The sequence below is a fragment of the Haliotis rubra genome, unplaced genomic scaffold (assembly GCF_003918875.1).
Source record: "Haliotis rubra isolate DU_JTF1 unplaced genomic scaffold, ASM391887v1 Scf1141, whole genome shotgun sequence".
NCBI classification, from domain to species: Eukaryota; Metazoa; Mollusca; class Gastropoda; order Lepetellida; family Haliotidae; genus Haliotis; species Haliotis rubra.
In genome coordinates, this window is record NW_025765050.1 from 48,307 (window position 1) to 72,757 (window position 24,451).

The 24,451-nt window shown below is 40.2% G+C and overlaps 2 protein-coding genes across 2 annotated transcripts in view; one reads left to right on the forward strand and one right to left on the reverse strand.

Annotated features, from left to right (window-relative positions):
- Positions 1-13,108: 13,108 nt before the first annotated feature.
- LOC124253412 (DNA polymerase eta-like) lies at positions 13,109-22,876 on the reverse strand. Its single transcript, XM_046687174.1, has 11 exons — positions 22,695-22,876; positions 21,116-21,240; positions 20,180-20,314; positions 19,744-19,976; positions 18,907-19,109; positions 18,288-18,391; positions 17,777-17,896; positions 16,633-16,756; positions 16,086-16,151; positions 15,626-15,798; positions 13,109-14,849 (listed from the first exon to the last, which is right to left on the reverse strand). The coding sequence occupies exons 2-11, from the start codon at positions 21,238-21,240 to the stop codon at positions 13,784-13,786; spliced, it is 2,349 nt and encodes a 782-aa protein (XP_046543130.1). The 5' UTR covers positions 22,695-22,876; the 3' UTR covers positions 13,109-13,783.
- Positions 22,877-22,959: 83 nt separating this feature from the next.
- The window catches only part of LOC124253437 (apoptosis-stimulating of p53 protein 2-like), a 128,683-nt gene continuing 127,191 nt past the window's right edge, over positions 22,960-24,451 (forward strand). The window contains 1 exon segment of the mRNA XM_046687208.1: positions 22,960-23,055. Coding sequence (XP_046543164.1) covers positions 22,966-23,055 — 90 coding nt within the window. The 5' untranslated portion in view covers positions 22,960-22,965.

Sequence of the window (24,451 nt, forward strand, 5' to 3'; positions counted from 1 at the left end):
CTTTCTAATTTAGTGTTAATTGCTTGAATTTCTCTATGACACTTTCTACACACTATACCAAACCAATACCTATGGGTGTTTCTAAAAGAAAACAAGTTTCCCTCTTTTCCCTACCTCTGAAAACTTTTCTTCCTTAGATAATCCACATTTGATATGAAACTTCCACAGGTAATGCATTGTTCTTGGAGATATCACCGATATCCAAGATTTAATTGGTGTTTTATCACTAAAATGTGAATGAAATCTTTCTTCAGAATTTTCTTCTCTCGGTTTCCACATTGATCCATTACAATTGTCCAGTAAACAACACTACTACTATCAGATCTCTACTACTATGAGGCTATGAGAATGAGTTTCAGGTCAGATCGGGCACTTTGCTGCCAAAGGGTCATTTGCATCATTGCAGCAATTATTTTAAAGTGTCTGACAGGACTGCCCATATAAGGCCATTGCCCCATGACATCTTGATATCAATATCAACATGGGTGTCCTGGTGCAAATCTGGGGTTTCACATGTCTCTTAGTCTGTTATTTATAGTGTTTTTAGAAATTTTCATTTAAACGATTAATTATTACCTTGAAGACTTATGCAAGTCGTCAGGCTCTTGCTGTATAGGGGCGGTGGGGTAGCCTAGTGGTTAAAGCGTTCGCTCGTCACGCCGAAGACCCGGGTTCGATTCCCCACATGGATACAATGTGTGAAGCCCATTTCTGGTGTCCCCCGTCGTGATATTGCTAAAAAGCGGCGTAAAACCATACTCACTCACTCTTGCTGTATATTTAGTCAAAATGGCCTCTTTCCGATTGCTGTAACCATACTTTACTGCAGTTGCTCTACAGAACCAGTTTAGCGGTTCCGACTTTTTAATGCTTAGGAAATCGGCGGCAAAACTACAGCCAGACGCAGTCTGAAGTTTCCAAGACAATATACAGCCAGAAATACTTGGAGAAGTATAACTTGCTACCTGGAATAGCTAGATCCTCCATTGGTGAATCGTATGCTTATTTTTCATATTGTAAAGCTGACATTTCAATTGGACACTCTGGAAAGTTTGACATAACCAGGCATCTCAGAAGCAATACCCATAAAGTCAAGGAAAAGATGGCAAAAATGAATTCATCAATTACTCACTTCATGCCAGCGAAAGTGATTGAAGATGATGAAAAGTGTGTTATGTGAGCGGAAACTGTTATGACCGAATTTTTTGTAAAAATGAACTTGCCACTGTCCACCGCAGACATGTTCAATCGTGTTGTGAAAAGCGCATTTCCAGATTCGAAGATAGCAAGGAAATACGAATGTGGACGAAGCAAGTCGACTGCAGTGGTGAAAGAACTTTCAAACATGAAAAAAGATTCCATTGTTGACAATGAAAATGGGCCCATTCTCCATTGCAACTGATGGCAGCAATGATCAAAGGGAAAAGCAGTTTCCTCTGGTTGTGACTACGGTTGGTGCTGAGAGAATTCATGCAGACCTACTAGGAGTTCCAATTCTACCTGAAGTGGCTACAGGTGAGAATAAAATACAATGTTTCCTTATCCTGACTCATGCTTATTTGCTTGTCTTCTTCCTCTTGCGAACGTTAGTGGAACACTTGTATCTCCTTATTGAAGCTCCCTGCAATAAAACAGACTTAAAATCATCACTACTCACCAGAGTTATCCCTGTTTTGGCGGGAAAAGTGGCGCCACTGTTCTCCCACGCTTCACTCCCTCCTTCTTCGCCCTGTGAGCAGGTTGTGAGAGCGCCTGTGTCTCCTATACGGCAATATCCCTTTATCACTTAGTTAGTTCCCTCTATTATACATTATAGAGGTTTAGCTAATATCCTTCTACAATATGGGTTGATATTTAATCGTATTTAGCACTGTTTATTCACGGTTTAGTCCGTGTTTGTTCAGTTGTTTACGTTTTCATGAAAAACTGTTCCAATTGTAGATTTCGTTTCTCTGCTGCTGACCCTCATCAATTGTGCCCTAGCTGCACGGTACCATGTTCTTTCAGCTCGCGCTGCATTAATTGCCAGCATTTAACTACTTGTGCATTTAATAAATACCTTCTTTGTGCCTTAGACGTGCTGCAGATAGGTCAAGACGGGTTGGTGTAGTCATGGGTGAACCAGCGGAGTCCCTCACCAGTCAACTGATGTCTGACGACCCCCTTCCGTCTGGTGTTCCGCTGGAGTTTCCCTCGGGGGAGAGGCGTGGGACGATGTCCGCCACCTCCAAGAAGAGACCTGCTACTCCGGATGTACCTTCGTCGCAGCCTACATTGTTTCGTTTGTGGAAAAATCTAGTGGAGTAGACATTGTCAGACCACCTGGGGAAGCAAGTAACGCGAAGAAATGGCTTGTCACAAGTTCTAACAATGCTGACCAACTTCCTGTTGTGCACGTATATTTATCTGGACAGGTATCCTGTGATAGGAAGAGTCAGTGATGGGTGGCTTTTATAAGTGTTCCTACTCATTAGCTGTTGCAGGAAAAAGGAAATATTGGAAGATTTCATCAACTGGTCCAAAAGAATAGCAAGAGATCCAGTTATTTCCGGTTAGTACACGCGGACATGCCAGCAGGAAGAGGGAGGAAAGCTCAAAAGTCAACACAAATCAGGTAAGGAGCTTCAAACAAGCATCCAAGCGAACAACTAGACTACATCAGCACCAGCCAGAAACTCTGGAGATGCTGCTGCCTAAACCATATGCTATCTTGAACACTCTTGAAAACACCCTGTTCCATACACTCAAACCGTTTATACCAGCACTTCCAATGCCCCAGCCCTCAGTGTTATATATTCTGACACAAGGAGAAACATCAACACTGTGTAATGAGTTTGAGTTGTTATCGATATATCTTTAGTTTATATCACCATAAAGTTCTTGTATTTCATTTTTTATGTTGATACATTAAGGTTTGACTTATGGTGTTCATTTATTGTTTTATTTTGTAGACAAAACTTATGACAAAATTCTGCAGAGATGGTAAGTTTGTCCTATTTACTTTGGCGTTGGTTTGAGTCATTTACGATTATTTGTTTTTGAGTTAGAGTGCAATTCAATTATTCATTGAGACATTTTGACTCAAACGGACTGTAGTGTTGAACTTATGAACACTTATTCAACCTTACCAAAGACATCACCAATTACTATAGAATCAACGGACTCAAATACTTCATCTGCTAAATCAAGTAATATGGTATTAAGACAAAAGAGGAAAGCCAAGTTCAAATTGCATCACTATCTTACTATAGATGGCTGTCCCAGCATCATCACAGAGTCAAGTGATGACTGCTGTAGTCCACCAAAAAAGCCATCAAACAGTAGCCATGTCCGAGGCAGGAACACCTCAAGAGAATTGTTTGCTTGAATGAGTAGTGATAGTAATTCATCGCTTCCAGATGTTGTAATAGATCAAACATATGGAGATGTTGTAATAGATCAAACATATGGACATGTTGTAATAGATCAAACATATGGAAATGTTGTAATAGATCAAACATATGGAGATGTTGTAATAGATCAAACATATGGAGATGATGTAATAGATCAAACATATTGGGATGCTGCAGATGAAAAAGAACACAACCAAGTGTCTTCAAAGAGAGATGATGATGACGCCAATTTACCATCACTGGAATATCCTATGTCACAAGTTGTCTAGTTCACATCTTCAGACAGAAAACAAAGATAAAATGTACCAGACATTCTACAATGGAGATTCCTCTTTACCAGAGCACAAGTCCCTCAGGCATGGAATATCAACTAAAGAAAGTGTTCTTTTATTGCTTAAAAATCTTAACTCTAATATAGTAGCCTGCAATATTCCATCTAAGATATACTTATGATGGTATAGGGACAACTGTCAACAGGATTCACCAGAGATAGGCAAGTGTTGTCCTGAAACAGTTGCAAAAGATTTCTTCACAAAGTAACCTTACCTTTACACTGATGAAGCTGGCAAATTTGTAGGAAACTTTGAGGTTTATGCCATCAATGATGAAAGTCAGAATTCATATCTTCTTGGCCTAAGGGAAATGATGAATTAAGTCCAACAACTGTTTTGGACACCCTTAAAGAAATCATTAGTGACATTGATGCTGCCTACCAAGGATCATCATCAACAGAGGCTGCTCAGAAGATTTTGACAAATATGTAAAACACAATGAGTGATCAGGCAGCAACAGAATGAAAATTCCATGAATTACTTTAGTCCTATAGACTTGAACTGTTGCCTCACATTGTCAAAGGATGGGAAGAAATGTCAGGTGAAGAGAGAAATGCATGTTCATGAATGAATGATTTCTTTTGTGGGCGGCATTTGTTGGTTGGATGAGCAGATGTGTCCGCATCAGCCATGAAGAAGTTTGAACAACGGCCTTCCTCAAAACAGAGCGGCCATCCCGAACAAGGTACTAGCCAAGATGAAGAAGCCACCACCAATACTCAAAATCAGAAAGTGGCTCTGTCAGACTTATCCGATGTACAAGCAGAGCATTTGAAAGAGGTGCTGATGAAAAAAGTGGTGTCTATGGATCATGGAAGACCTATGTCGAAAGTGTAGAACAGAAAGTGTTGTTTTTCCCTTTAAACACAAAACTAGGATGTTAACACATGCATTTTAGGGACTGGTTGATGTCCTGAGCATCTGAGGTTTGGTGACACTTTGGCCTGAAGAAACACAAATCTGACAGTCAAATAAAGGAAAATGCCTCTTGTCCCAACTTACACAGAGTGGTAATAAGACTTGCTGATTTATTTGGACCAGTACAATGCCCCATAAGAACAATATTATTTGGACCACCAAGAATATTAAATAACCGTAAAGGTTCAAAGTAATGGAAAATCGAAAAAGTTTCATAGAACCCAGAAAACAACTAAAAGCAGAATTAAGGAACCTTGTAAGTCTGGGCACAAAGCAGAGGACATTATGCATACAATTATTGAAGAAAGAAGAGGTACTGAAAATGTCAGAAGACAAAACTTGTTTCCATGAAATAATAGATAACAAATTAGAAATTCTTCTTGTAAAAGGAACCAAGACGGTGATGAACTTCTTTGCACTGTGGTCATGAGTTGAGAAGATGAGCTGACCGTAAGAGCTGCTTTGTAAGAAATATCGTAGTGATGTTATGTTATAGATAATATTATAGATATATGAATTATTAATGGTTATAGATACATGTTAGTGTGCTGAGTATAAATGTTGTAAATGAAACATAGTGTAACAAAGTAGCCAACGTAGAATTAAGAACTTAGTGCATGTGTAAACTAGACAGATTATATTAATGTATGTACTTGCCGGGGAGGCTGAGCTAAGCTGAGCTCCCTGGAGTCCCGGGATGACCGGCTGATGACCCGGGAAGGTCAGCGGCGAGGGATATCCCGGGAGGTCCGAACGAAGAAGCTACATCACTGTGTTGTCGTATTTATAATGATACGATAAGTGGTGGAAATGCGGGGCTCATGGCTTCCAAGGACAAGGTGTCCCAACCATCTAATGCCGGTCCTGTAACATGAAGTCGAAGCCCACGGACACTGGAACCCATGCAGAAACCTCAACCGACCATGGCTCAGGCACCCGAAGACAATACACCACCTGTAGACGATCATAAGTTTTCCAACAATTTAACACCTCCTCCTTGGTCTGGAACTGAACAAACTGGACAATTTTTGTTTCAGCGCTTCGAGCGTTTTTCCAAATTAAAGAGATAGATCGATCAAGAAAAATGCAACGCATTTCCCTTGCTACTAAGGGAAAAGGCACTGACGTCGTATGACGGTCTGCCACAAGAGTTTAACAGATACAGTGACACAGCTTCCACTGACATAAAATTGCTTCAGCGGTTCCACCTATCGAAACAGGACCAGCCCAATCCGTCGATGATTTCGTGGCAGAAATCACGAGTTTAGCCAGACGCCTCGACCGATTCGGCCAGGTCATCTTGATGGGTCTCAGGCCATCACTACAGTCAGCCGTAAGCATGACATCTCCCAAGACACTGAAGGACGTCATTGAAGCTGCACGATTGGCCCGAGAATGTCCTTCCCATGTCAGAGACAACGAACGGTCTTTCCTCGTCATTGGCGACGCTTCAGGCGCAGATGGAAAGGCTCACCACTCTAGTGAACACACAGGTGAACACTATGGCCACCCGACCTCGGGCCAGATCACCATCTCCAGGCCACATCCTGCTTGTACACGCTGCGGTAAGTACAATCATTCCAAATCTCAATGTCCCGCACTGCGCAGACAGTGCTATACTTGTGGGCGCATAGGGCATATAAGATCAGTCTGCAGATCTGCTCAAGCTCTGTTGGTGACAGGTTACATGTATCAAAACCTCAAAATTCTATTTTTCAAACATCAGTGTCAGATGTAAGATCTCAAACTCAAGTCAATGTCAAAATCTCACACAGTGTTCAAGCTTTGGTTGATTCTGGTGCTTCAATTAGTACACTTACCGACACTCTCTATCGGAAGGCTAAACTTTCATCTCAATGCCCACTTCAAAGATCAGAACTAACTAATGTGTATGGTGTCGGAGGTCATGCTATTCAAGTGTTAGGTCATGCTTTTGTACCCTTTGCTGTTGGAAATTTACTTTTGGTACAAAAGTTTCATATCCTCTCAAAGTCAAATCAACCAGCAATATTAGGTTTAAACTTCTTACAAGATCAATCTGCTACCATAGACTTTCATGCTCATATTCTAAAAATTCAAAATGGCATAACTGAAACTCCTTTAATATGACCCCAGGCCAAGATTTTTACTACTCATGTTTCTACCACAGTTACTATTCCTCCCAGATCACAAGCTGTCATTCCAATCACTGTTAAGGTACCTCGTAAACAAGCGCACAAATTGGGATATGTCCATCTTGTCAAATTGTCTATCTCGCACCCACATTTACATTTGCGGACACTTCTAAATTAGTAGGAGCTAGGTGCTTAGTGAAACTTGCCAGCAGACGGTCATGTTACAGCTTGTGTATTGTAAACATACACACTGGTAAAGATTTATGAAATATACACATAAGACAAATAGGAGTAGATAGACACTTTGGCGAGTTTATTTGTCCTCATTTTAGTGTTTTTCAATACGTAAAACAAAGCGATAGCAAGTTAAATTATGTCTAATCTATTCGAGCTTGGATGTTTAATTATTTGTGTTTATACATTATGTTTCATTATATGAAACATGACAACGTAATAATACCTAAAATATAAATTCAAACTATTCTATTGTGTTTGAATTCTTTGTATGTCCTTGAAATTCATATATTGTTTCCTATTTAGGAAGTTGAAGAAAATATAATCTTCAGTAACCTCTAAACCATTACATCTAATTCAATCAATGTGCATACCAAGTATTTTAGTATGAAGAATACCAGACACTTACCTCTGTAAAAACATCATAATCCCCTTTCTCGCCGACATGTGTTCATTTGCCAAATGCTGTACAAGCCTATGATAATGATTAGCAATTGCTATCAAAACACTTTAAATACTTCTTCTGATTGACACTAAAGGTAGCATCTCTTGCAAGAAAGGCTAATATTTGCTCAGTACTACTAAATAGGTTGAAATAATAGGTACCGTGTGATTTTTAAAAGTACAACACACATGTGCGTCTCTCTCTGAATAAGAGGTGCTTTCTGTTGACAATGTGGCTCTCGCTGTGAGAAACTGCCAATTACCTGCCCCATAAACACGTCACTCGCTGTGAGGAGCGAGTTAATTTGCCCAATATATGCTGCTCTCGGCCTTAATGAGTTAATGAACTCCAAAAGGCTGGAACAGATGTCAATTTGTATTTGATCAATGAAAGTCCATGAAAAAAATGCAACCGTCCAAGTTCAGAAGCTTCAGCCTGTACCAGGCACCATGAAAATCCATCAAGTCCTCTCATGTTAAAGGTACAATATACTACAGGGAAGTGAGTTGTACATGTAGTATCCTTGTGATCACAGCACCCAGATGTTTACATTTACAAGTCTCAAGAGGAAAACTGAGAAGGGAGATGAGCCCTATCAGAGAAAAATGCAAAAAGACGACAGGGAAGCGGATAGAGATACAGAATCTACCATTGCTAAGGAAAGGAAGCAAGATCCGGATAAAACAGAAACAAATCAAAATGATGATGTGTGCCAGATTGAGACAAGTATGGAAACCTCTCGAGATGAGAGGACCCTGTATTTTCAAGAACTTCTCAAGCAGCTGTCATCTTGCAAAATGTTCTCTGAGCTGAAAGATAAATGCTTGACCATTGATTCTCACTTGAGGTATAATGTACAGGGCTGTGACAGGTATGTAATGGATGGCTCATGAAGTAGACCTTGATACTCTGGAGATCTGTCCCAGTGATGTTCCTCATCCTTCACCTCTTTTCCCAGTAACTGTTAAGGCTGACGGTGATTGCTACCCCATGTGGGCAGTGTGTTTGCATTTGACCATGAAGATTATAATGACGAAATTCGTGGTTGTATTATTTTGGATCTAGTGTTGTATCTAGTGTTGTATCAACATCTGTACTTGTCCCATCAATATTTGTCAAAAGGGATTTGCAATGAAACTGGAACCAAATTACCAAAGAATCTGGCTTGTAACTTCTGCAGAAGGTGGTTTTCAGCTTGGCAACACACCAGATTCTCTACGTTTTCCGCCTCCTCTGTCTTTCACAAAACTTCCCAACGATATGATTTAGCAATACAACTTCTTACTCGACTGACGACAAACATTTGGAGGCTGTGGATGCTGCTGCTCGACACCAAATGCTACCACTTGCTAGGATATCTACGAACAGTTTGAACAAGTTTTCGGAAAGTAGCTATACAGGTAGGTATTGGCATTAGTACAGCACAAAATACTGCAATGTATTATTCTCTTAAGAAGGTAATATGTCGTAATTAATATATGTTACAAATATTACATATGTAATTTAGAGAATTATTTCACAGCAAGAATTGTAAATATTGTATTACGACAGCCATATACCTACTCTGCTGGAACCTGCAACTGAATATATGTATTCATTATCAACTTTGTTTAGTTTCCATTTTTGTTTCTTCCTCCAAATTTGTGCTCAGGTTGTGCTCCATAATATGTGAATATGGTTGTCAACCAATATCAATAGTTCATACTGGAATGTGCAAGGGGTTTGTGACTCCAAATACCAAGCCATAGAGAAATGTCTCAGACAATATGACTTGACTGGCCTGTGTGAAACATGGAACAGGACACTCCCTTTAACCTGTCTGGATACAATACACTGAGTGTGTCAAGACAGAAACAAATTGGATGCAGTAGAGGAGGAATAGCATTCCTCTACAAACAAGAACTAAAAGGATTCATAAAGCTGACATCAAGCAATGTGTTTTCATTTTGGATAAAACTTGACAAAGCTATCACAAAATCTAAACGTGATATATATCTGTGTGTGGTGTACATTCCTCCGGAAGGATTATCTCTCTGGTCCAAAATAGACACTAATCCATTTGACACCCTTGCTGAGGAAATAGTGAAATTTTCCACATTGGGAGACACTGTTTTAGGAGGAGACATCGGTGCTCGTACTGGCGTGACTGATGACTTTATACCTGATGGCTGTTCCAAGTACATACCACTTCCTATTGAAATTGTGTCTAACTGTGTCACACCAAGAAAGAGTTTAGATCAATGCACAAACTGCTTTGGAGAATCACTAATTGGATTAACGATAAACTGTAAGTTAACCATTTTAAACAGAAGGACAACAGGAGAAACATTCAATGGAAACACTATACAGACTTCAACAAGAAACCTAAGTCCAATCAAAATTAGATGCACTCCATGCAAAACAAGTATATAAAAAACTCATCCGCAAGAAACAATACGTTTTTAGAAATGATCTTTTCGATAGACTCTCAAAACTGAGTGAGTAAGTGAGTTGAGTTTTACGCCGCACTCAGCAATATTCCAGCTATATGGCGGCGGTCTGTTATTAAATCGAGTCTGGACCAGATAATCCAGTGATCAACAGCATGAGCATCGATCTGCGCAATTGGGGACCGATGACATGTGTCAACCAAGTCAGCAAGCCTGACCACCCGATCCCGTTAGTCGCCTCTTACGACAAACATAGTCGCCTTTTGTGGCAGGCATGGGTTGTTGAAGACCTATTCTACCCCGGACCTTCACGGGTCCTCTCAAAACTGTCCGACTCTAATCCCAAATCATTCTGGTGAGAATTAAATAATATAAAAACTACCAATATGCGAACAGGACAAGTGGGACCAAACCCGTCAGATCTACTGAATCATTTTAACACACTTTATTATTTAGAATAGGCCCCAAATACCAAGTCACGATAAATGTAATAAGCGTAACAACAATCCCTTAAATGCAGAAATCAGTGAGAATGATGTTAAGACTTGCACAAATGAACTTAAATGCAAAAGGCCTTGACAATATTAGTAATGAATTCCTAAATTCGATCAGTCCTGAAATAATACTAATAGATCACTTCTGCAAACTATTCAATGACATGTTTAAATCAGGCCACTTTCCTATATGGGCAACATCAGTCATCACACCACTTCAAAAGAAATGAAACAAAACTGACCCAAATAACTACAGAGGTATTGCCATTAGCAACTGACTTGGTAAGTTATACTGCAAAATTCTAAATAACAGACTCATCAAACATCTAGAAGAAAACAACCTCTTAGATCCATGCCAATCTGGATTTTGCAAGGGCTTTAGAACCTTTGATAATATCTTTGTTGATAATTGATAAATATAATGTAAACGGAAGAATATCTATACTTGTTTCATCAATTTCAAAAATGCCTTCGACACAGTCGCCAGAAATCTGTTGCTCAACAAACTAAATATGCATGGAATTAACGGTCCTGATACAAACATATTTATAAATGATATACATATATATCTACAACTAGAGGAATTTCAGAACACTTCTCCATTATAATGGTCTTATCATGGCTATTAAGAGTTATCAAACAAAGTTAAAGATAATGAATCCTACATAATGTACTTCTTTTGAGCAGTTAGATGGTAATACAGTTAATCGAAAACTGACGTCCGTTAAGAGGGGAGCCAAGTGTTATTATGATGTTTTGATTGCATCTGATGTTAACTTAAAATTCATGAATGAGTGGGAGGATTGTATGCTTGCTGAACTTGAATGGGAAAAAATATTTTTAAAACCTTTAAAGACTACAAGGGATACTAAACTTCAATGGTTTCAGTTCAGGATTATACATGGCATTCTCTCAACTAATTCATTTCTATTTAAGATCAACTTAGCTGAAAGCAACTTATGTACCTTTTGTCAATGTGAGGTTGAAACAATCTCCCACTTGTTTTGGTATTGTTAACATGTGCAAACGTTTTGGAAATGTTTTCTAGAATTATTGAATGATAAATGTCAACATGTTCACAACATGAAATTGGACCTGCAACTTACTGTGTTTGGAATGAGAACAAATGTATATACTGATGATGTGTTTGATATAATATTGTTGTTAGCTGAATTCTTCATATATAAAATAAGGTATTAAAATCTACTCTTAGTTTTAAACATTTTAGACATTAGTTACAAGATAGGTATTAACAATGAACAAAATAGTATAGAAATAATCTGCTACGATATGTACAACTTTAAGCAAATCTAAAAGAACTCTAGATTGTCTTAGGCCACTATTATACACATTTGTATTATTATATATTTTGTTACTTTGATTCTTTATATATCTTGTTTATGTAGTTTATAGAATATTGTCACCGTTTCTGTATGGGATGTTTGCGTAATAAATATCTTATCTTATCTACATTGTTTGCATAGAGTATAACTGAAGTAATATGATTGAATTTTGTTGTGATTATTGTCGGTTTTTTAATTATTTTCACATATGCTTATCAAATGAGAGAACTTTAAAAACATGAAGGAAAAGGGTTGTTGGACATTTACTGTAAGTTCTACAAGTAAATTCCAATCTTACCCTTTGACATTGAAGTGAAAAAGCTGCCCGCAATTCAAGACTTGCAGCAAGAGCTGCTAATGAAGACTTGCAGCAAGAGCCATCCATGAATGAAGACTTCCAGCAAGAGACTCCCCCAAGTTAAAACTTGCAGCAAGAGACTCCCCCCCAGTTAAGACTTGCAACAAGAGACTCCCCCAAGTTAAAACTTGCAGCAAGAGACTCCCCCCAGTTAAGACTTGCAGCAAGAGCCACCTATGAATGACTCCCGCCAGTTAAGACTTGCAGCAAGAGCTACTCAAGATACATATGCAGTGTCTTAAAGTAGACAACATGACCAGGGCTGAATATACTAGTCTTTGTGGTGACTTACGTGCTGAAGCTGTCAAGGCCAGGTTATCATTTGAAAACCAATAGAGCTTGTTAGTTTTCATAAGGAAGACTTGTGTGAAGTAAAATACCTTGAAGCATGACTTTTTACTTATCTGAAGTTGCAGACAGAAAACTTTGTTACTGTTGTCCTGTTCTTTTAAAATGAAGTGACAATACATGCGGTTGACGAAGGTTTTAGAACCTGCACCAAAATGTCACTCTTGTAAAATAGGAATTCTTCATCCATATATGTTAACCTTATGAAAGCATGTATTAGTTACAGTGAATATGAAATATATACAGTTGTGTTCATCCCTCAGTATAAGCTTGGTATCATCAGACTGCTCTCCCCAGTGTAAAGAGTCAAGTTAAATAGCTCGGTTGGAGCACAAAGCCATAACATTGACCCTTTCAGTTACTCTTTTTACAACTGATCTCACCTAAGTGATTTTAAGTAAACTGTTCCATTAATTAACATGATTAAACCCCAAATCATGAAATTATTCAAATACTTTGGTCATTTGTCCACAGAAAATGGACAACTTATCACACCATCACATATGGAATCAGGTAGTACTTTCATACAGACTGTAGCCGTAAACATGTTAAATGACTCTTTTTCATCTTGATATTCACTTTGCTTAATAGGAACTTCTCATCTTTTAAAAGGTGAAGCAAACGTAAAATTTCTCCTTGTGATGTCTGATTTTCAACTTGGCCTACTAAATAAGAAAAAACAAGGGTCTACACACATGAAATTGTGAGAGGCCGATTTCATTAGCATGATCATGATGATAGCACAAAAGCATCTCATCAGGGTATACATTGTCACTATAATAAAGGGTATTGAAGCTATCGACTCTGGTTAGTGTTTTTTCAAATGTTTTATCTTCTGCTTGTGTATTTGAACATTATCATCATTCTACAGAACGTTATCAATGTAAGCCAGAGAACATGGTATATATGACTTACACTCCCAAAAAACACACACCCCTGCCTCAAAGATTCATTTGGTTCTAGCAAGTGATTATATCACTTTGATATTGTCACTGCATAGCATGTTATGAAGGAAGCAGTGGCATGGTAAGCATGGCATAATTCATATTCTTCATACCATACTTGACTGGCCTTGGATCAGGATGGTCTGACCATTACCAAGGAAACTAGTTTCCTAAGAATATCACAGCCACACAACAATTATCTAACATAATCTGGATAATGTTCTGATTCCTCCACAGCAGCAGCCAAGCTAGCTGGAATAAGACAGTTTATATATACAACAGAAATGATGATGAATACATCAGACGGCACTATTTCCATGATGATTATCATGCATTATTAACCATCAGTGGACCAGCGTGTACTGAAATTTCATTCTCAACTCCCTAAGGATTATACAACCCAAGCTGCCTCTCTTCACTAACAGACAAGAATCACTGTTTCCTGAAAAATGTTAACAGATTCATGCTGGTACCTCTCCCTTTCTCGACCTTTGCTTTTTTGTTTTTCATTCCACGTTTGTCCGGAGAAGACTTCCGCTTGACTTGATTTGACACAGAAGTTTGAGGAATTACCACTGCATTCTGGGTAGAGTTCTGTAGCTCCAGAGCAAAGTGGTAGTCAGTGTGTTCTGGCATTTCCCAGATGGGGAGAGTTTTACCACATTTATCACACTGCATCAGATCATCATCGTCCAGGTGAGCTACAGTCCCCACTTCAGAAGCATCACAATTCTCTGATGGTGGAATCATATTACTGTCTTGCCTTTGATGAATCAATTCAGGGGTGTCAGTCAAATTAATAATTGGCCCTACTTCAGGAGCATCATAATTCTCTGACAGTGGAATTACAATACTGTCTTGTCTGTGATGAATCAGCCCTGAAGTGACAGTCAAATTATGATCAGAGTTGTTGCCATCAACATCACAGGAGTCTTCACCAGTCAGCCCAGAATCCTCGTACAAAGACTCCACTGGGAGGTGGTCAACACTCATCTCAACATCATTATTAGATCGGCTGTCAGAGGCACACATCACAATGTCCGCCTGTCTCGGTTCATTACCACCTGGCATGGACAAATTCGAATCTGCATCTTCAGTTTCAGATACACTTCCTGTGTTCATATTTCTTATCTTTCTTGCTGCAGTTTTGGAAGCAAAAAAACCCTTAGCTTTTTTCTTCTCCGTAATTTCAGCTTCTGCAGTTGAGTCACTGTCTGAAACACTTTCAACATGTTCTGTCGTGGAATTACTTAAAGCACCATTCCTAGTATGATTTTGGAAGAACGTCTCAATGCTTCCTCGTTTGGGTTTCCTCACAGCCTGAACACTCTGACTGAGGACATTAGTATCAGTGTCCGAGGTGTCCGTAGACACTTGAGATAGTTTGGGTGTTTGTGATGCCGCTGCGGCAAACAGATGAGAGATGCTGTTTCCTCCACTCCCCTTGTTCTCAGTGAACTTACTGGCTGACAGGCCAAGCGTCAGAATAGCAGGTGCCCTGAAAACAAAATACTAAGCCATGTCATTTTAAAATTCTTCCAGTTTATACTGTTTTTCTATAAAAAATCACATCAAAACATTAAGACTCAAAACGGGACCATGGATCTTAATAGACATTAAATCAAAATCAAAGGCAAAGGGAATTCTGGTTTAACCATTATCGATTTTTTTCAGCTGGAATGCTCAAACTGAGTGAATGGCTAGTGTTTCTAGTAGCGGTGTTCCGATTAATTGAAATAATCGAAGATTGGTCGCAGTGACCAAACGACCAAGCAATCGATCACATTTTCTCGTGCTTGAGAATATTTCACTCATATGACGATAGTCATCACTTTAAAGTAGTAAGTAGCATCATGTTATACGTATCTGGAATAACAACCTGGATAGGAACATCTGAAAAATGATGCTAACCAATTTTTTTCGATGATTGTTCGTTGGTAATGAAGCAATCATCAATTGTGAGATTTCAACCAATTCCCAACACTAGTTTCTAGTGAATCAGAAATCGTGCAGCCTTCATGTGAATCTTTATTATTGATGCCTAAAATTGTCAGTAAAAGAGATTGGACGAGTCACAATAACAACAAGAATTAAATTTGTACCTAAACCAGCCAAGGGCCCTGTCACGACAGACTATAGAACAATAGCTCCCTAAAAAAATAATTCAGTGACTAAGAGAATGACTTCATTATCTTTTGCACCAAATAAGCTCCCAAGTGTGAGAAATATTTCCACACAAGCACTTCCCAATTGGGAGCCAGCCAGTCAACTCACCATGCCTTCTGGTGTGGCTTGTATGTGTTGAGCCTCTGTATGAGAGAGAAGGCATCGTCTGCAAACTTCTTAGCTTCATACTTGATGATGCCACACGATCTAGAAGCCGACACTGACGACGGGTTCCCGACGTAGCGCACAGTAACAGTCAACGTTTTAGCCACACGTTTGTTCTGCAGACAATAGTCAGATTATAATACCTTACTTCAGTGATACCAGTTGACATGATGCTGCAAGAAGTGATTGTATTAAATGCCTGTCACAGTCATGAAGTCATTGCCTACAGTATGGTAAATGTGGACTAAAACCCAGGGTCAGCAGATCCTGGCATGGCCAAGACATGCAACCAACTAAAAATGCCCATCAACATAATAAACCAACAGTATATCCTTCTTGGAGTCCACTTTGTTCCTATCTCTGGTATCTACTAAGGGCATGAAGACAGAAGATTATGACTTACACTTTCTCTGTCCTTCACCAGTCTCTCCTCCACCTCCTTTGCAAGTTCAGACAGCCAAAAGTTAACCTGTGGAAAATAGCAGGATAACTGAAACTACTGAACTAAAACCAGTTTAATATGTGACTAGGAGTGAGTGAGTTTAGTTTTATGCCGCTTTTAGCAATATTCCAGCAATATCACGGCATGGGGATACCAGAAATGGGCTTCACACATTGTACCCATGTAAGGAATCGAACCCGGGCCTTCGGCATGACGAGCAAACGCTTTAACCACTAGGCTACCCCACCCGCCCCAAGTGACTAGGAACAATACATGTCAAGGCATGACAAGGCTTCGACATCAAGAAATGACAAGGCAACAGGAAGGGTTTTACTGTCAAAATATTGCTGAACAAAAGACTTAACAAAGGAGAGAGTTGGGTTTAATGCTGCTCTGAATTGCATTCCAGTAATATTGAAGCATGTCAGCTTAATGAAGGAAGAAAGCCTTAAGTGATACAGTTCTTGATAATATGTCTCATCACAATGTAACTCTGGATGGTGCCTACCTTTTCTCTTGTGTCCAAACAGGTTTTTCCTGGGAAGTTTTTACTGCACCCTATGGACTTGGCCAGTTGTCTGGCAGACACCGGCTCGTACTCATACCCTCGACACATGTCATACAACCACGCCCTACAACACAGGACATACTCAGTTATCAGTCTTGTGATGCATAATATGAAAATAGAATAATGATGTACTCAACACCATTCCTTCCACACCAAGGTGTCAGTCCCTCACCCTACCCCTTTTACCCTGATGTGTCAGTCCAAACCCCATTCCTTCCACACCAAGGTGTCAGTCCCTCACCCTATCCCTTTTACCCTGATGTGTCAGTCAAAAGGCCATTCCTTCCACACCAAGGTGTCAGTCCCTCACCCTATCCCTTTTACCCTGATGTGTCAGTCAAAAGCCCATTCCTTCCACACCAAGGTGTCAGTCACTCACCCTATCCCTTTTACCCTGATGTGTCAGTCCAAACCCCATTCCTTCCACACTAAGGTGTCAGTCCTCACCCTACCCTTTTTTACCCTGATGTGTCAGTCAAAGCCCATTCCTTCCACACCAAGGTGTCAGTCCTCACCCTATCCCTTTTACCCTGGTGTGTCAGTCAAAAGCCCATTCCTTCCACACCAAGGTGTCAGTCCCTCACCCTACCCTTTTACCCTGATGTGTCAGTCAAAAGGCCATTCCTTCCACACTAAGGTGTCAGTCCCTCACCCTATCCCTTTTACCCTGATGTGTCAGTCCAAAGCCCATTCCTTCCACACCAAGGTGTCAGTCCCTCACCCTATCCCTTTTACCCTGATGTGTCAGTCAAAGCCCATTCCTTCCACACCAAGGTGTCAGTCCCTCACCCTACCCCTTTTACCCTGATGTGTCAGTCCAAACCCCATTCCTTCCACACCAAGGTGTCAATCCCTCACCCTACCCTTTTACCCTGATGTGTCAGTCAAAAGCCCATTCCTTCCACACCAAGGTGTCATTCCCTCACCTTCCACCAAGGTGTCAGTCCCCACCCCATTCCTCCCACACCCAGGTGTCATTCCCTCACCTTCCACCAAGGTGTCAGTCCCCACCCCATCCCTTCAACACCAAGGTGTCACTCCTCTCACAACCCATCCAAAATGAGGTGTTAGTTCAGTCTCTCACCCTGTCTTGTCCCCTGCGATCTGCTGCAGCTCCCTCTCAGAGAAGCGACACAGGTCCCCCATGTTCTCCACACCTAGCTGCTGCATCAGCGTCTCCCCCAGCTTACCCCCCAAGTGGCGCCTGCAAACAAAACAAGCGAGCTGTACACCACTTTGAACTGTACTTCTGTTACACCACTGTCAGCATTTGGTAGGCTAGCTGGACGTTTTATTGCACTTTTGAGGATGTGAACACTGTCACCATTTTTGTTTTGTTCAAGATGGACTAACTACAAACTCTGAAAACTGGGGCCCCAACCTTACTTCTATGACTGCCATAAGTCATGTTTAAGGATAGTGGCTGCTATGGTTACAGCAATGTACCAAAGAAATAAGACTTAGCGCAGTCCTCTGAAATTATCTAAAAAACAACAAAACAAATAGATAAAGCTGGCATGCCCCTACATGTTACCATGGTCACTAAAATAATCCTACACTTCCCAAGACACAGCCACTGTTCCAGTGCTACTTACACTTTCTTGAGGGGGAGCGTACTGAAGAGTCCTTCCACGGAGCTGTGAGGGAGGATGGTCTGCTTGTTGGGCTTGTGTAATCCACAGGATAACTTGGCCAACATCTGCCAAGAAACACACACCTGGTGTCATTATGTGAACACTGGGCAAGATCTTTCACTCAGAGTAGTTCCCCAGTTATAACAAGATTGAAAGTGGTATCCATTACTTGCAATAAATTGTTCTACCTCACCCATGATTCAAGCATCTAGTTATCACCAATTCCAGCTGAACAACAGAATTTTCCACCAATAAAGCGGTGGGGGATGTCAGAAAGAGGTTTCACACATCAAACCAGGACTGCTGTGTTACCACTCAGTAAAACTACTTTGTTGTGAGCGATTCCTACAGGGCACAATAAGCCTGTCTTCATACCTGTTACCCAAGACAAACAAACACCCCTTGTGGTGAGTGATGGCAGCAGTGCATGTGAAGTCTGTCCCCACCTCCCTCTTTCCCCCCAACACACACACACACTTATTGTAAGCGATGCCTTAAAAACACACACATTATTGTGAGCGATGCCAGCAGATCATGTAAAACATATCCCTCCCCCAAAACCCACATAAACCCACATCACCTTGTTGTGAGCGATGCCAGCAGAACATGTCCCCACAACACCCAAGCCTTGGTCTGCCAGCCTGTACACAGCAGCCCTCATCTCCTCCACGATCACAGCTCCAACAGTCAGTCTCTGGTTGGACACCTCCAGGTCTCCGCCATCATATAACATGCCCAGCCAGTCACGCGTACCTCCTCTCCTCTCATCATTTTCAACACGACCTAAAAGCATAAATATAACATGATCAGTCCCTTGCCCTGTCTTGTCCACCACCCCACCATCTCCAGACCGATGTGTCAGTCCGCCTCCACACTAAGGTGATTCCACACTAAGGTGTCCTTTTCTTGTCACCCAACCACCCTACTCCTCACCCTGTCCCCAACTCCGCCCACAACTTTGGTGTCGCCATCCCCCTCCATACCTTGGTGTCCTCACCCTGTGTTGTCCCTACCCCAAACCATCTTGGTGTGTCCCCACCATCTTGTCCCCACCTCAACCCCACCACCTACCCCAGTCCCTCACCCAGGGTTAGTCCCTCACACTGTTTTGTTCCCCACTCAGAAAAGCATCTCTTATTACTATACATACATTTCTATATATAAAACTACAATATTTTAGAAAAGCAATGACAATACAGAAAAATGGCATACAAGAAAGAGACAGAAATATGCAGGAATAGAATATCAATTTAGGAAGAGATACAAGTTCATGTAACAACTGCAACTGTTACATTTCTTACTGCAAGATGAATGTCTGTCCTAAAAGGATTATTTAGAGGTCAGGAAATATCCCAATAATCACAGACATCTGAGATACTCATAAAACTAAACTGAAACAAAATTTCAATCATGTTACCATGGTTATCTTGATCATGCTCCCCATCAGTCAACTGGGATTTAGGTTTCTCCCATCCAATGATGTAAGTATGCTCCAACTGGCTCTCCACCACCTTGGATCCTTCCATCAGCCTCATTCTGGCATCTACTTCCTGTGTGAGGTCAACATAGGCTTCGTCTATACTGGCTCTCTCCACACACTGACTGAACTGGCTGAACACCTGGATCACCTCAGCTCCGGCTCCGCGATACCTGCAGCGGTCAGCAGGATGTTCATTCCATTTTCAACTTTAAAAAGTCAAATAGATATTGAGACTATGAATTGGTGAAAGATTTTTTAGTTTTCGTGAAATCATGATAATATTCAACAACCTTCCCAAATTTATACATGTTATAATCATTCATTTTCAAATTAGTGAAGCAACGTTGATCCAAGGAAGTACCCCTCCACCTACTTGGTGAGGTCAGCTTTCCCCCGCACTTCTGGGACACGAGCAAACATGATATCTGGACACAGCTTCTTTGCATCATCACCCATCATGTTCCGCTTCACACCAAATGCACGGGCCTCGTATCCCACAGCAATGATCCTTTTATTGAAAAAAATCACAATAACAAAGAGTGACAAGTCTGGGTCCGGTAGCTGAAGTCCATGAAATCTTAACTGTGAAATCTATCGTTAATTATAACTTAATGAATTGTAGAAGACAATATGATCCAAGCTTTTCATGAATATATCACTATGTATCAAAGCAATGACAGATGTTGTTACAAACTGGGTTACAAAGGTTCTAAAACTAATTAGTTGCCTGGTGCATATGGATCTTAAATATTTGCTTTCCCACAGATATACTTAAATTGTCAAACTTTTATGACAGTAAATTTTCTTTGGTCCTGCAATCAATAATGCAGCACAAATTGAGCTGGAGTCAGTATAGCTTTACTACCACTCACATGTGCAAAAGAAATTACCAAAACATCAACCTGTTCATAAAAAACAATGGAAGGTCTACAACCAAACATGTTGTTTGTCTTGCTTATACCATGTTTAAATTTAAACCCATGTTTTGTTTGTTGTTTAAGTTTAACGCCACACTCAGCAATGTTCCAGCTATGTGGCGGTGGTCTGTAAATAATCGAGCCTGGACGAGACAATCCATTGATTAACAACATCAACATCGATCTAAACAATTGGGACACGATGACGTGTCAACTAAGTCAGCAAGCCTGATCACCTGACAAGTTGCATGGGTTGCTGAAGACCAATTCTAACCCAGATCTTCATGGGTTTTAAACCCATATTAGAAATACTTACAAAATGAAAGAATTCTGTTTCTCTTTCTACTACATAGACCAATACAATACTGCATGTGACATATTCAACTACCTACCCTCCTCCTTTCCAGGTCTTGTACTGCACCACGGCACATGGCTTATTCTTCAAAGTAGGGTTCAGTCTCTGCTCCACTTGTACATAGAAACAGTCCATATCCACCAGAACAATCACACGATCCATCTGGTTTTAATACAAAATGGAAATAAACATATGTCAATAAATATACCAAAACAAAATATGAACAGTGATCATGGTGATGATTGTTGATAATGTTTTCACTACTTATAAACTGCTCTAAATACTCATTTCCAGTTGAGGAAAATATTATGTAACACAATGCCACACATATCATGAGATTACCATTTCAATTCAAACAAATTTCTTTAAGAAAATTTTGGACAAAGGACCAATGTTAGAGTCTGCAAAGTCATTTCGTCTTATTGCAAAAGTATACATGCTGAAAACTATTGATAAGCACTTAAAGTGATCATAATGATTATTAACTCAAAGTTCAACGGTGCTTTGACAAAATACATTACCATCTTGTCAACCATCCAAAAAATGTGAACCATCAACTGAGCAGAATGATGATTCATCAAAAATAGACTTGCAGTTGTATAACTGAGTTACTGACCTGTTGAAAAGAATTCACATGATAACCCAGGACCATATGGTTTAAACAAAATACTGCCTTGTGAGAATATGTATACACAAGAAAGGCGTTTGTAACACACATATACTTTTTATGGTGTGTCCTAGTGGGGAGGCATTTCTCTCCATCCACAGTAAGAAATGAAAACACAACAGTGTATCCAGTTCAATTCCATTTACTTACTGTCAGTATGCATATGGTGAGGCACATGGGTCATTCTTCCCAAAGTAGCTGTGTTCACGTCTGGCTCTCACACACGTGTACACAGTCTTTCACTCTCACTTCCTCTCTCTTATCAGTAGATCTCTACCTCCCAACCAATGCTAGATCACTTTCTCTCTTATCTGTGCATCTCTACCTCCCAACCGAGACCATATAATCTAGTATATGGTCTCTGCTCCCAACCCAATGCTGGAGCAGTCCTTGTCCCGAGTGCCTCAAGCTTACCCTAGATGTCTGAGATGACATTGACAAGTATTTATCACTTTATCCCCAAACTCTTGCCCATGTGTCTGAAGGAATCTCCCACGTGTACTTAGGAAAAGATATACATTAAACACACTGTCACAATGGTGTAATAACAACTATACTGGCCGGAAAATTGAAAAAATGAGTTATATAAAGGTATCTTAGTTACGATTGTTCATTCTTTCATCTACACCCCTGGGAGAACAGCTAGACGAAAGTGATTTGAAACAAATTCTGCCCTTGTGATTTTGTATCATAATCTGAAGAGCGCTGACCATGCCATCACAAAAAATGCTTTAATGAGACGGCCAGAATGCACTTTACCGGGCGCAGCCCTCGCTGCTCCCTCTACGATCCTTAGGGTTAGGGTTTAGGGTTAGGGTATGGCACTCTTTTTCACTCTAATTAGTCTGAAAAAGTGCGCCCGGTAGAGTGCAGTACTCCCAATGAGACAATCAACTTGTCAGATTGATACATGTTTTTCACAAATATGTATTGGATGTCATTGCCATACCTTATCTCGGCCAACTCAGTCGCACGTGGAACTTCTGATTCCTGGATCTCAGTCGCGACGTCAACTTCGACTCAAGTTTTCAAATTGTGCTCACTTACTAGTGAGGTGAACAATTCGTTGTGCAAAAGACGGCTTAAAATATTTTAGTGGGTATTACCATACCGAATTTTGAATCGAGACCGACCAAGTAATTAAAAATGACCATACCAATATTTCCGTTGATTATTCTTCTGAATTTCGCTCCATACTGAAACGGAAGTTGCTAATGCGCATGCCCCGCATAGACAGCGATGTCTTTTCGAGCAAGGTGCGTGCAGAACGTGATCGAGGGGACAGAGTTCGAGTCGTTGGATTTTTAATGGTTTGCACCAACTCTAAGTTTTGTATTTTATGATTATTTTAATGTTTTATGAAAAAAAGGAAAGAGTTCCTTCCGTTCCCCCAACCCTAACTTAAATTTTGGACTTTTAGTTATTTTGTGAGTTCTCTAGGATAATTGTTGTGTTAAGTTTTGTTAATAAATTTAGTATCTTTATAAATATTATTTGGGATGGGGGAACGGGAGGAACTCTTACCGAAAAAAAATATGTTACATTTCACATCGTAGAAATGTTATGAAGGGACACTTTTTTGAGTGAGTGGCATTTACCCAGACAATGACAGTTCAAAATGAAATCCAATGACGAATGTCAAAGAAAACTAAGAGTCTGTCATGTCAAAGATCTACCCGTGACGATCAGGGTTAGAATTGGTCCTCAGCTACCCACTGCTGATCGGTGGTCATGCTGGCAGATATGGTAGACACGTGTCAATGTATCCCATTCATTGATGTTCATTATGTTGATCTCTAGATTGTCAGGTCCAGGCTTAATTCGTTTTAGACGACTGCACTAGCTGGAATATTGCTGAGTGCTGCATTAAACAACAAGCAAACAAATAAACATGCCAAAGATCACCAATAATCGGAAAGACTCCTTCCCTCGTCCCCCCCACCCATATCCCCCTTAAATTTCATTCTAGTCCAATCATATCACCTGAATATATATTCATCTGATAAGGATGAGTGTTAACATGTTTCTTTAATCGTAACTGAACATACTGAAAGACATATCCAACTTCTAAACATGCCACTCAAAGAAATTTTCCCTCATTGTTAATATTTAGGGGAGATTCGGGCCGAGGTCTTACCAAATAATCTACCCCATACTCCATTCACAAGTGATGTCAGGTGACCATTAACTCAACTTAACACATTTTGCTGTATCAAAACTTCAAAGTTGATATATTCCTAATTATATCGATGCTCGTGCTGTTGATCACTGGATTGACTCGCTGACTTGGTTGACGATTGTCTGGTCCAGACTCGATTATTTACAGACTGCCGCTATATAGCTGGAATATTGCTGAGTGCGGCGTAAAACTACACTCACTAACTCACTCACTCAAGGCAAAAAGATTTGTGAAGCCCATTTCTGGTGTACCCTGCTGTGATGTTGCTGGAATATTGCTTAAAGCGGCGTAAAACCAAATTCAGTCAGTCAGTCAAGGCAAAAAGGTTTGGAAACTTATTTGCTGTAAGGTATGGTTTTCAGACTGTTGATAATTTAGTTTGGAATGCTGAGGATGTGTTGTAAAATCTTACTTTAAATTCTATGAGGATACAGCTTCATTTTTCAGATACATATTTTGAAAATAATGTTTGTGGGAAGACTAAGGTCTTCGGATGTTGCCCTGTGATCATGATGATTTGTAAAGAG

Coding starts and splice junctions, on each gene's coding strand:
- LOC124253412 (XM_046687174.1), bottom strand. CDS start 21,240: ATGGATCGTGTGATTGTTCTGGTGGATATGGACTGTTTCTATGTACAA. Junction 16,757..17,776: donor ATCGCAGGGGACAAGACAGG/GTGAGAGACTGA, acceptor CCTGTGTTGTAG/GGCGTGGTTGTATGACATGT. Junction 15,799..16,085: donor TGGTGAAGGACAGAGAAAGT/GTAAGTCATAAT, acceptor TATTGTCTGCAG/AACAAACGTGTGGCTAAAAC.